Source organism: Meriones unguiculatus, chromosome 19 (assembly GCF_030254825.1).
Source record: "Meriones unguiculatus strain TT.TT164.6M chromosome 19, Bangor_MerUng_6.1, whole genome shotgun sequence".
NCBI lineage: Eukaryota > Metazoa > Chordata > Mammalia > Rodentia > Muridae > Meriones > Meriones unguiculatus.
In genome coordinates, this window is record NC_083366.1 from 64,347,869 (window position 1) to 64,360,938 (window position 13,070).

The 13,070-nt window shown below is 46.8% G+C and overlaps 1 protein-coding gene across 2 annotated transcripts in view; it reads left to right on the top strand.

The window, feature by feature from the left end:
- Ippk (inositol-pentakisphosphate 2-kinase) overlaps positions 1-13,070 on the top strand; it is a 58,021-nt gene that overhangs the window by 24,390 nt on the left and 20,561 nt on the right. For both annotated transcript variants that reach the window (XM_060372567.1, XM_021658227.2), the window contains exons 9-12: positions 897-1,170; positions 2,676-2,826; positions 3,455-3,557; positions 10,924-11,000. In XM_060372567.1, coding sequence (XP_060228550.1) covers positions 897-1,170; positions 2,676-2,826; positions 3,455-3,557; positions 10,924-11,000 — 605 coding nt within the window. The remainder of the gene's footprint in view (positions 1-896; positions 1,171-2,675; positions 2,827-3,454; positions 3,558-10,923; positions 11,001-13,070) is intronic.

The window sequence follows — 13,070 nt, forward strand, 5'->3', positions numbered from 1 at the left end:
CTTCTAGAGAGACTCCCAGGATCCAGTGAGGAGGAGAACCTTCCCAGACCTCTCAAGGGCAGAGACTGTATTCTTGGCTATCACTGCCCTTTTGAGACCTTGACTTCACACCCATTCATTTGCCTTAGAGTCTTTGCTGTTCTTTTCTAAAGGCGTTTCCACCTTGTGCCACAGCTCTGGGGCGCTCTGTGGTACCTTTCATAAGAGCCTTACAGGTGCTGTGATGTTGTGCCTGCTTGTATTTTTTTTTCATACTGACCAGACCCCATGTGGAGAAGATGCCAAGGGTACAGGTCCCAAGGGTAGTTTTAGAGGGCCCACCACATGGCTTAACCATGAAGGCGTGTAGTTCAAAGAGCCTTGGAATGCTCCTGGTGTTGGCCACAGGTCAGGCTCTCATCATAGCCCCAGTGTCAGCAGTGGGGAGCATGTGGCCTTGCTTGAGCTCTGGGAATGACTAAGTCTGAATGCTGTGTGCTAAGGAGCAACCTTTGAGGGTCTTAAGGCATGAACATTTCATTTTCATCTCAATGATCTTGTCACTCCTCTTGCTACAGGACTTAGTTGGAGGCTTCCACCAGCTCTGTGGACCATGGGGCCTAGTCCTAACTCCTAGTCACGGCTTCGGCCCTTAAGTCACTGGTGATTTGTGGACCTCTGTGGCTTTCTGCTGAGCATTTGCTGCAGACGTGCTTTGAGATCTTTGTCTGAGGGTGTCAGTCCAGGGAGCTGGCCTGAAGTGTTTGGACCTTTGCTCCTTTGATTTGCACTTAGTGACACAGCATGGGGAGGACTCTTCAGAGGAGCTAGTGTGACCTGTATTCCTCTGTGCCCTGCCCTTGTTGTGTGATCCATTGATCCATCTCCTTTTCTTCTTTTTTGTCCCCCGCCCAAAGAATGGCGAGCTGATTTACGGTTGTGGTGATGCCCGGAGCCCTGCAGCTGACTTGAAGGAGCTTGCATACCACCTGAAGCCCTTCTTCTTCCCTTCCAATGGCTTGGCCAGTGGGCCTCACTGCACGAGGGCTGTGATCCGGGAGCTGGTACATGTTATCACCAGGGTGCTGCTGAGCAGCTCAGACAAAGGCCGAACGGGAGCCCTCAGGCTTGGTCTCCAGGGCCCCCGTGTCTGTGAAGCCAGTCCTTTCAGCAGGAGCCTGCACCACCAAGGTAGGGCCTGGCCTTCCCCAGTTGGGTTGTGGGGTGTACAGATTCATTGAGACTATCCTTCCCCATGGGTAGCCAGAGTGGCACCTACAAAGTGACTTCTGTGTCCCCGCCTGGCTTCATGGCACCTCTGGGGGGTACTATCTGGTTCTGTGAGGGTTCCACAGAATGAGGCTTAGCTGACTCAGAGGATCAAGACTTGCTTTGTCACCTGTAACTGTGTTTGTAAGCTGCTTGTCACACTTGGACCACATGGTTTCTAGAAATACTGCCTGTATATTGTGTGTCCTCTGCAGTGAGTCAATACTTCGAACTATACTTTTTCCTTTTGACCATGATCTTGACTTTGGATGCAGATTCTCCTCAGTCTACTTATGAGACAAGAACTGAGACCAGGAGTACTTTGTAGCTGGGCTGAGCGCTATGGAATGAGGACAGGCTTACAGGACCTCTGGGTCCAGTTGCCTTCCTGGTCAATAGGAGGGAGGTGGATCAGCCCTGCCACTGCAGTATTCTGATGTTCCATGGGTCAGTGTGACTCTTAGGGACTACAGAGACCTTTGAGTTTGACAGTGGTCTGTGACCTTCAGAAACCCCACAGGCTTAGTCTTCCTTGTTGTTGCCCCAGGCCAACTGATTTTGAAGTGATTTTTTTGTTTTTAAAAACCTTAAGTAAATTTGGGGGGGGGTGTTCTTGTTATAAAACAATTCTTTATTTCAAAAATTTTGTTGAAATTAACCCATAGTATGGGCACATCGCTGCAGAACAGGTGGAAGGACATAGATGGGTGCTGATACTCAGGTGACCTAGGGTCCCTGGGCAGGGGATTAGCAGTCCTACTCCTGCCTATCTCACGACACGCTTAGACTATACTCTTGCTCTGGGAAGGCCTCCCCCAGTCCCATGGCTCCCCAGTGCCTGTCAGGGATGTCAGGCCCCACATGAAAAGGCACTGAACACAGTGTTGTGAGTGCATGCGTGAAAGGTGGAACTTTGCCTCGTCATCTGTCCCGTGAGGACAGGACCTTTCCAGTGCTCTTTTACCCACTGTCCGTGGCTCTGTTTCTTTAGCTTGTCCATGCCCCTCTCTGTGTGGGATAATGGTTTTTTGACTCTAGAAACTGGGTCCCAGTTGGTCTGGAAGGTTTGAGGTTGTGGCTGATCTTCTGTAGTTCTTATGTAGAAGTGTTATCTTTACGTTTAAGTGTAGAGTGAGTTCTAGAGCATGTGATGGAGTTAAAGGGTACTCTGAGTAGGTGTTTGGACAGCACGGGCCCAAAGGGAGAGGCATACTCTTCACCTTTCTTGCGTGTAGAGCCACTGGGTGTTTAGGGTGGTCTTAGCACTGTGAGATGTGCAGCGTCTGCCTCAGTGCTAGGCTGGGGCCCAGGCCTTGTCTGTGGTGCCCAGGGTGAGCTCTGCTGTCTGCGCCAGCCTGGGTCTCCCTCTACAGTCTTCAAGTTTGGATAATAAACCTGCTCTCGTTCTCCCCTGATGTTCTTGGTAGGAAAAACCACACCAGAGCACTCGGGGTTACCGAAGGGCTGTCTTCTGTACAAAACTCTCCAGGTGCAGATGTTGGACCAGCTGGACATCGAAGGCCTCTACCCTCTTTACGACCGGGTTGAGCGGTACCTGGAGGAGTTTCCTGAGGAGAGGTGAGGCTGCCACCGGAGGAAGCTATGAGGCTAGGCTGGGATCAAGGATGCCTCAATTCCAGAACAAAACAAACCTCCTAGAACTTGTTCCAAGAGGTGATACAACCAACTCTCTGCCCAGGAAGTCCTTTGCCAGGGGTTGCCAGGGTCTCTATGAGATTAGATTCTAAGACACGAGAAATAAAGCTGGTATGAATGAGATCATTCCAAAATCCCATGTCAGGGCCTGGCCTGTAGAGGGCATTGTTGTCCCATGGGCTGGCTGTTCCTGGAACACTGACTTGGCAGCTCCTGAGCGAGCACCTCTAACTGCCAAGCCTAGGACCCTGGGCCTGCACTGTGAACCCCATGCCCACACCCACAGTGCATGATGGGCAGGATCCTTTTTGTACCTGACTGGCTTATGTTTAAGGCTGAGGGCTGAGTCTTGGCCTTTCTCAGCCCTGATGTTGTGGAAGAAGTTGCTGTTGCAGAATCAGGCTTAACTCGAGGAAGCAGTAGATCTCTTAGATGCCTTCAAAACAGTGTGGTCATTAGACTGTACTGTGTGATGCAGGATGCACTAGTGAGTGAAAGTCCTCAGGAGCTTTGCCACCCTGTTTATTTGGTGTTGGTGCTTTTCTTTTAGGAAAGCATTACAGATAGATGGGCCTTATGATGAAGTATTCTACCAGAAACTGCTTGATCTGTCCACTGAGGATGATGGGACAGTGGCCTTCGCATTAACAAAGGTGAGTAGAGCCATTGAGAAGCATGCGTTCCTGAGAGTTTCCTACCTCCCCTCCACAACAGTGCTAAATAGCTCAGAACTCAGATTTAAAGCACAGTGGCTGCAGCATTTCTCAGATGGGCTGGGCAGTGTTGAAGTGGAATTTCTCTTGGCTCTCTTCTGCCCTGGCTATCACAGGCAGAGACAGGCCCTACCTTGTGAGTCCCGATGATTGTCTTCCCTGTGAATGGAGATTGTACAAAGTCCTGGTGCCCAGGAATTGGCTCAGAGACGGGTTGCTGGTAGTCAGGTTTTCATGTCAGGCATGCCCATCACATGCCCCCATGGCGATTTAACCCAGAGAAGTGACCTGTGCTCACCCTAGAGCTGTATGAAGATGTCCACAGTGCTCTGTTGTTGCTCTAAGAGTTGCCACAGCCCTGTGTTTTCAGCATGTGACTCTACCAGGTTAGAAACTCCACTGCATTTGTTGCAAGGATAGATCAAAGGAGCAACAGAGCGTTCTCCAAGAATCCAGTGATGACTGTGTATGTAGCAGCCTTTGAAAATGACACCAATTGCTGGTTGCCAGGGTTTGGGAATGACAGATGCTTGTGGAAGTTTAGAATCCCTGTGGTGCTGGCTGCAGAGACTTACATGTGTGGCAAATCACACACATGTATTTATAGTTGGAGGATCTGACAGGTTATATCAAAGTTATGCTCCTTTCTCATGATGCTACAATGTAGTTTTGAGAGGTTACTGTTGCCAGAAACTGGGCAAAATGCTTGAGGGCTTCCTGTGTAAGAACTCGGAGCTTTCTGCTCATCCATTCTCTGTATGACTGTCTGTCTGTCCTGAAACACACTCTCTAGACTGGGCTGGCCTTGAACTCACAGAGTTCTGCCTACCTCTGTGTCCTGAGTATTGGGGTTAAAGGTGTGCACCACCACTGCCTAGCCATTTTTTCCCTCTTTTTAAAATAATGTTTTAAAATTTTCTTTGGTAGGTTTATGCCACAATGTTAGTAGAGGTCAGAGGTCAACTTGTTTTTTTTTTTTTCCCCTCTACCATGTGGACCATGAAAAAGACCAGCCCTCTTTTTCTCTTTTTGAGGCAGGGTCTCACTGTGTAGCCAAGGGGAGACCTAGTTTGTCCTTTGTTCGGACTCCGCCTCCCGAGTATGCCATGTCCAGCTGCTCAATTTCTCTTTTAGGATGGATATATGTTGAGGTGCTTGGAACTGGAGATAGTGCTTCCGAAGGCTGAAACTGAGGAGCAGGGAACTGAGAGTAACCTAGTGCCAATGTTCTTCTGCTCCTGTTCTGTCTGACAAACACTGTCTTCTCAGGACACCATTACCCTTCTACTCTGACTTTGTTAGCATTGCCTGGAGGTGGAGTCAGTGGGCTTTCCAGGAAGGCCAGTGGCCAATATTCCATATTAGCTGGGCCCTCTTACCTGTTGGCAGCCACTCAGTATAGCTCTTGGAGTTCAGGACTATCCATCAACAGGACACAAAGGAGAGGGAGTCTCAGAAAATCTTCCCCAGGAACAGCAGTGAGGAGGGGGCGGAGTGAGGGTCCCCATCAACTGCTGACTGTGTTCCATTACTTCATAGCTTCCGTAGTCCTTTGTTCCACTGGTTTGGAAGTTATCTGTTTGTGTTCTTTCCACTGGCAGCATGTCCAACTCACCAGTACATAGTTAAAGTGTAAAGTGACTCGATTGTTTGAGGCCCCAGCTGGCACATGATATAGGACCTGGGGTACTTCAGTTACGGTTGTTTCCCCATGTATGTGCACCCACGTGGTGGTATTGTTTGTCTTGGATTTTCGTTGGGAGAGGTGGGCAGCATGCTAGGCAAGCAGTCTTACCACCTAGACGTGCTGTTTTCCAAAGCCCCAGTGTAGAGTATTGTTTTAGACATGCTTGTCTGGACTTATTCATGTTGTGACCCTTGTCACTGCCTGACTCAGATCAGTCCCGTTTGTCCTTTTTCTCAGTTTTATGCCATGTCCTTTACTCACATACAATCATATCAGATAAAAAACTTGTTATACTCCTTAGCTGTCATTGTCTTTGTGCTTACAGTCCTGGCAATTTCAGTCTTTCTATAAGTGTTGCATATAAGTGTGACAGTCAGCATGTGAGCCTTTGTGTCTACCTTTGACTTATACAACTTTGAGATTTCACTACCTCATTCTCTTTCATGATGCAGCATTCTACCAAGTGGACATACTATGATACAGAGACCGACATCAGTTGATGGGTGTTTCAGTTGCTCCACTTTGCACTGTTATCAGTGTTGTAAACATCTGTGTGCAAGTTTTTCTGGCTATAATCTTTTTTTTTTTTCTCTTCTTCTTCTGTGGTGCATGCGTAGGAGTGAAATTGCTTGGTCCAAATGGTAACATCTTCTGTGTTACCCAGGCTAGCTTCAGGCTTGGAACCTGCTTCTGTCTCCAGGATAGCTGGGATTATAAGTGTGCACCATATACTTAGAATCCTACCTAGTTTTTTTTTGGTGGAGGTTGAAGTGGGTAAGTGGCATGAAGAGGGGGTTGAGTTTGTCATTTTCTTGCCATCTTTAAGGTAGCAGGTGTTAAAATCATTGTCAGCAGGGTGTGGTGATTTTAGGGGACGTCCTCCGCCTTCCTGCAGCCTCTTCACTGTGCCCATGCCGTTGTTCCTAGGTGGTGATTTGAGTTTGTTACTGTTAAAAGTTATGAAAAGTGATGTCAAACCAGAGGTGCAGAAGCTACGCTGTACAGATGTATCCGCTGGGGCTGGGCTCCCCAAGAGTTGTTGCTCTGTGTATTATATCTAGTTGTGGTTTTCTAAGGTGATCTCCATTTGCTGTAAAGAGTGGCTTCTTTGATGAGGGGATGGCTACACTTAGCAGAGGGTGTAAGGATAGGATTTAGAATGTAGTAAGGAATTATGTTCAAATACAAGTGGCAGTAGCGAATTCTCTTCTAGGTCTGTGACCTTACCACCCTGGCAGAAAGACCTAAAGAGCCAGAGTGTGAGGAAGTCTCCCGTGCAACAGTCCTAGAAATGGCTGCTTAAGAACAGTGCTCAACAATGGCAGTATCAACAAGCACGCTGAAGGGGAGGGGCAAGTTTGCCATGTCCCCCTAGACAGAGGACTGTGAGCAACTGATGACTGCTGCGAGGAGAATTAGCCCCTTTATTGGTTGTCCAGCGCAGAGCGGTGAGCCCCCAAATCATATACACAAACAACAACAGCAAAAAATGGACTCAGCAGGCTGTCCATATATATATGTACATACATCATACATACGTATACATGTAACAGTAATCTAAGAAAAATGAGGTATCAACATAAGAAGAGGTGCCTTGAGGTTTGAGGGAGGAAAAGGGAAAATGCTATTTCAATTAAATAGAATTAAATGTAATTGGTTCAGTTTTTTAAGTGGAGACAAACGTTGATGTTGCCGTTGTTTTCCTTTCATCTCCTGAACACAAGCACCTCTGTGAGATGGTTATAAATGAGTTTATGTTTTGTAGATTCCAGTGCCATATATTTGCAAAGATCAGGTGCTACTGGTGTTTAAATATTTTAAGTTTTTGAGCTTTTAGTTCATTACCTGTTTGGATTATGAAAAAATAGCACACACTGGAGAGTATTGAAAAATTGTAGAGCCCAATTTGCTGGGATTGGTTCTCAGCCGTGGCTAAGATCTTGTTTGCAGTCTCTGTTGCTGGCATCTGCCTAAACCCTGTTCTGACTGTCCCTTTGTAGCGCCTTTGGACTTCACGTATGGAGTCATGCTGTGCATGTTCTCCTGTGAGATGATGTTCTCCAGCAACATTTGAGTGGGGCCTTTGCTGTGTATTGTTTTTCAGTGCTTGGCAGTGGTCCATGAACGGGCGGGGTTAGGATTTCCTACTTCACTGTGTGAGGCTCTAATTTTAGGTGTCTGAGCATTAGAAGTAAATACTTGGGGGCTGGAGAGATGGCTCAGAGGTTAAGAGCACTGGCTGCTCTTCCAGAGGCCCAAAGTTTAATTCCCAGAAGCCACATGGTGGCTCCCAACCATCTATAATGAAATCTGGTGCCCTCTTCTGGTATGCAGACAGATCATGGCATATATAATAAAGAAACAAACAAACAAATAAATATTTCTTTAAAAAAAGTAAATACTTTTTAACTGTCATTTATCATTTCAAGTGGCTTTGATCTTTAGATAAGTTTGTCACCTTCAAATTTCCACTTTCTGTCAGAGAACTCACCTAGATTCTTGTGCTTCATGTTTTTCCCATGTCTTGTCTTTTTTAATTTTTGTCCGTGAATAAACAGACATAAAATGGTCTTTAAAATATTAGCTTATTTCATGAGTACATACACCGTCTGTGTGTATGTGGAGCCCATAGAGGCCAGAGGGTGTTGGACGCCCTGGAACTGGAGTTACAGATGGTTGTAAACTGCCTGAAGTGGCCCTGAGAACCAAACCTGGATCCTGTGCAAGAGTAGCAAGTGTTGTTACCCAGTGAGATGTCTTTCCAGATCCTATAATCGGTTTCTAAAAAGTTATTCTGGGTGCTAGAGAGATGCATTGACAAAGTATTGGTAAATAGAGGGGCTAAAGAGGTGGGTCATTTTGGAGAGCCCTTGCTTTCCCTTGGAGAAAGTTTCAAGTAGTTTCAGTTCCCAGCATCTACTTCAGTCAGGGCAGATGGAGCCTCACCTGTAATTCCAGCCCCTGGGGACCCACTGCCTTCTTTTGGCCTCTGAGAGCACTTGCACACGTGTACATACATTCACACAGACACACTGTAAAAGAAAATCTATCCTGACACTGTCTCTGTCACTTAGACATAAAATTTGAGACAGGGCCTCATGTTGTCCAGGCTAGCCTCAGACTTGAAACTCGTGGTTCTCTTGCCTCGGCCCTCCCTTGTGCTGGGATTACAGGTGTGAGCCACCACACCCCCATTTTATCCTTTAGTGCAGGTCTGCTTGGCAGTGCGTCTTAGCTTTGTTTAATGGCATGTGATTGTATTTTCTGGTGACACTTTGGAATTTGTAGGGCTTGATGTTTTCTGTTTACAAAAAGACTTTGGCCCTAACTCTGACAGGTTTGTTTTTGTCTCCTCTAGGGTAGTCACATGTTAGGGGAGTTCTATCTTGTTAACCCTCTGCCCTGTTCCAGGCTATATGCTGGCTATTTTCTATTGGTCTTCCAGTTGAGCAATTCTCCGTAGCCTTTTCTTTTCCACTCCCATTTCTCCTCTTATTTGATCTGGGCCCCAACCTGGTACCTTTCTTATTCTCTAACTTTGTGAGTAATTAGTGCTATACTCCTTAGAGAAGAAAATGTGGGGATTACAGTGGAACATGAGGGAGGCTACTTTTCAGCCCAGCCACTGCCTGCTAGCCTCCTGAGAGGCCGGCGGGGTCAGTTTGCTGCCCTTGCAATTCCCCTCCATGCAGAGTCCCATCTCTTCAGTTAATCTGATGAGTGCTTAATGTTGTTTTTCTAAAGATTTCAGATGGCTGATTTTTATGGTTTCCAGTTCTCTGGGTGGAGCAGCATGTGGGGCTGGTACCTCAGCAGCTGGAGTCCGTGTGCATCCGTGTCCACTACTGTGGGTTGTTTTTCCGTTTTAGCTCTTTTTACAAAACAAAACAGTCTTTATTTTTTAGAGCAGTTTGCATTCCTCAGCAGAAGTGAGGGTGAACTATAGGGTCTCATGCCCCTTCTGTTTTTTTTTTTTTGTTGTTGTTGTTGGCTTTTAGTCATGTCATCCTGTCTTGTGCCTGCATATTTTTACTTGTGTGTCAGAAATTGTGTTTGTACAATTATTTTAGAAATCAATTGCTGCCTAGTATTGTCTTTCTCCAGAAAGAATTTTAGGTTTGTCTCTGCCAAGAGGACTGGCAGGCTGGTGTGATTTTGACCTGGCTTTGGGGCTGATCCTTCTGAAGTAGAGTTGCAGCTCCTGGTAGGGTCTGCCCATCAGGCTCAGGGTTAATCTCAGTGGTGCAGTCTGCACACTAAGAGGGCGGTCCGTGTGCTTCTTGCCCTGCCAGTATTGAAGGTTGACCCTCCTTTGGAAAACAGACCCAAATGCCTCTCGTCTCTGTCTTATTAGCAATGCCTTCAAGCAGAAATTTTGCTATTTTGTCCAGTTCTTCTAGTTGGCTGTTGCCACTGAATTGGTTCAATAACTCACTGGAACAGTACTCCAAGCGAAAGTCTCACTCCTTGGTTTTGTGTCTGAGGTTCCCCGCTCCCCCAAATATAAATATTTGATATTTATATGTCGGGGCTGGAGAGATGGCTCAGCAGTTAAAGAACACTGGTCTCTCTTTCAGAGGACCTTGGTTTGATCCCCAGCACCCACACGGCGTCTCACAGCCATTTGTAATTTCATTCCCAGGGGATCTGATGCCCTCTTCTGGCTTCCTCAGGCACTGCATAACATGTACAAAACCCCTGTACACATAAAAGACTAGATGTGTAGTCTAGTCTGGCCTCAAATTCACTGTTGTTGCAGAGGGTGACCTGACTCCTGATTCTTCTGACTCCACCTCCCAAATCCTGGGATTGTAGGTGTACCCCACCACAGCTGCCTTTTGTATAACTAGTCAGTTCTTACAAAAGTAGGAGCCGTTTAATCTAAAATAATAAAAGAAGGCATACCAAAGTCCAAAGAACAAAAGGGATTTAAAAAAAAAACAAAAACCAAAACCTGCCCCAAATTGTGTGCTGTAGAGGTGAGCATTGTGGGGACTGTCTCTGCTCTCTCCCTCTGCTCGTCTCACACGTGTAGTACTGGTCCTGGATTTCTGGCAGGCATTGTACAGGTGCATGATGCAGAGCTGCATTCGCCTGCCTCGTCCTGTGGAAGAGCTTGGTTCAGAGCACGGCCTCTGTGCCTGGATCCAGCCCTGCTGTCATCTGTGTCTTCAGTCTTCTCTTTATACTCAGGATACTCAGTGCCCGCTGAGGGTGCAGCTGATGCATACGCAGCCCTAGAATGCGCTCACGATTGCTATAATCGCTCTTCCCAAACATCCTTCGTGTATCTTCTTAGAAGGTACAAAGTGGTAACTGCTGAGTACTCCGTATGGTCAACGTACCGAGAAGCCGAGCAACTTTCTGCTCTCCCCTCTCCCCAAACACAGACTGTGGTTAACTTGCTGAGGCAAGTAACATGGATCCAGTTGGGGTCCATGTGCTTGCGATGGGGGGTGAAAGGATGTGGTAGAGGCTGGCGCATGTGTTGTCACAGGGAACGTTTCCCACCATATGTCAGGCACTCTCCTGTCCTTACCCTCAGGTTCTGTTGCAGCAGACAGTTGCTTTGTTGGGTGGGAACGCTGTGTAACTTGGAGCTGCCCTCTGTCTCCACAGGTACAGCAGTACCGAGTAGCCATGACCGCCAAGGACTGTTCCATTATGATCGCACTGTCCCCTTTACAGGGCACAAGGTGAGGCACCATTGTATAACACCTATCTTGGTCTAATGGTTTTACGGCACAGGGATGGCAAGTAGGCTCCCTTATTTAGAAACCCTGCCTGACAGGGCTGCTGTTTCTTTGATATATTTGCTCTCATAGGGCTTTATTTTATTTTTTTTTTTAAGGAATGGGGAGCTTATTTATTAACTCTTATTCTCCAGAAACCTGTGACTTAATTAAAGGCATTTCTGGACAACAGGCTTTCATTTAAAAATGATTATTCTTGTATATGTTACTATTTCTATTAAATTGGGATGTTCATTACTGTTTTATAAGAAAATAGTCTAGTAACTTAGAAGCAGTGTGGATAATGTGGCAAATTCCTTTCAGAGGAAGCCCAGGCTACTTCCAAATTGGAGCACTGAGCCTCTCACAGGTTGCAGGATGTACTATCACAAGCTCACTCATTTTTAAACCTCCCAAACAGCATATTTGTTATTTTTGTTTCTTTTCTGAATAGTTTGGCTAGTTGTGGTCTCCTCCCTTAGCTTTTAGTAATTCAGGCTGAGCCTGACCGTCTTGTAGCATCTCTAGTGTTGATCTCAGGGGTGCCGGATCCTCTGCAGACTCTGGAACCCTCCACATCTGACCTGTGTTCCTCGGTTAGGATGACCACCCATCTTTCTGATGTTTTTGTTTTTGATGTTTCTGATGTTTTGAGGTTCTCTAGCAGGCACAGCACTGTCTACTTTGTGGCATAGCATGCTGAGGAACACTTAGAAGGTGCTGCTGGTGGGGGCAGTTGACTGTTCAGTTGTAAACTCCTGTTACCTTCCAAGACAGACCCAGAGTTTAGCTGTGAGGGGCCCTTCAATGGACTGTGCTAGTTGACAGTCACTCGCATGGGTGCTCTTTATCATTACCATCTACCCTGCCTGGTCAAGGATGCAGGCAGGAAAGTTAGAGAACACATCATTTTTATTCTTAAGTGTTTCAAGCTTAATTTATTTTTTGAATGTGAAGTGTTTAGAACTTTGTGTTTAAAAAGCTTTGCCATTTGGCCTTGCGCTTCCTCAAGCCTGTTTTGTGGAAGCTGCAAATTGGTGACCAATTTGAAGAGTGATAAGAGACTGGTAAATTCTGACTTGTTTTTGCAGAGGATTCTAAAAAGGAAGAATGGGCCTTGCCTGCGAGGGTCAGGTCTCAGGGCCAGATAGTAGCCCCATGTTATCAGGAAGCTCAAAGTTGGTGGTCCACATCCACCTTCAAGCAAGAGCAAAGGAGGTAGGAGGAGGCAACAGGACTCTCCAAGGTGTCTCTACTGCTGTACTTTCTGCCTGTGGAAGGAGCTGTAGAGGATAGTTGGTAAGAGGAGAAAGGAAGTCCTTCACCTCCAGGTTTTCCTTGGAAAATGCACACAGGCATCAGGAGCTCAGTCTTCTTTGAAGAAGGTAGTGTTGTGCTCACAGGAATTGTACCTAGTTTGGGAAGAAACACCCAAAACCACCAGAGACAAATTAGGGTTGGGTTCATCTTAAGATGAACTTAAGCCTGAGTTTATATCCCTTGAGATTCATGTATAGTCCACAAGCCTCTGTGGCTGCCATTTATTTGTCATAGTTGAAAGGTTGTTAAGTCATCCTTCTTGTTGCTGCAGGCTTTTGAAGAGTTTGGAACTACCAGGAAAGTTGTTCCTAAGTCGGGCAGGGTCTATCGCAAATACAGACAGCTCAGGCTTGCTGCGAATCTATCCCCTGGCCTCCCTTGAAGCTGGCTTGTGCCCCGAGAGCTGTTATGGTGAGGGCAGCAGCTCCCCAGCCCGGTTACCCCACTACCACTATTCAGAGCTACCACAGGGATGTGTGTGTGGCCATGGCAGTAGGGATAACTGTGCCCCAGCTTTTGCTGGGTCCTAGCAGTACGGTCTGAAGGAGACAGGCTTCTTGGCGTTAAGTGGCTGGTGTACACTGGCCTGTGCATTGGGCTGCTCTGGAGCTTGTGGCTACCGGTCAGGCCTGTGGTCCAGTCCAATTCAGTTCCCCTACAAACAGGGTTCTGGAACAACAGACAAGAACTAAGGCTTTAGTATACTTTACAACA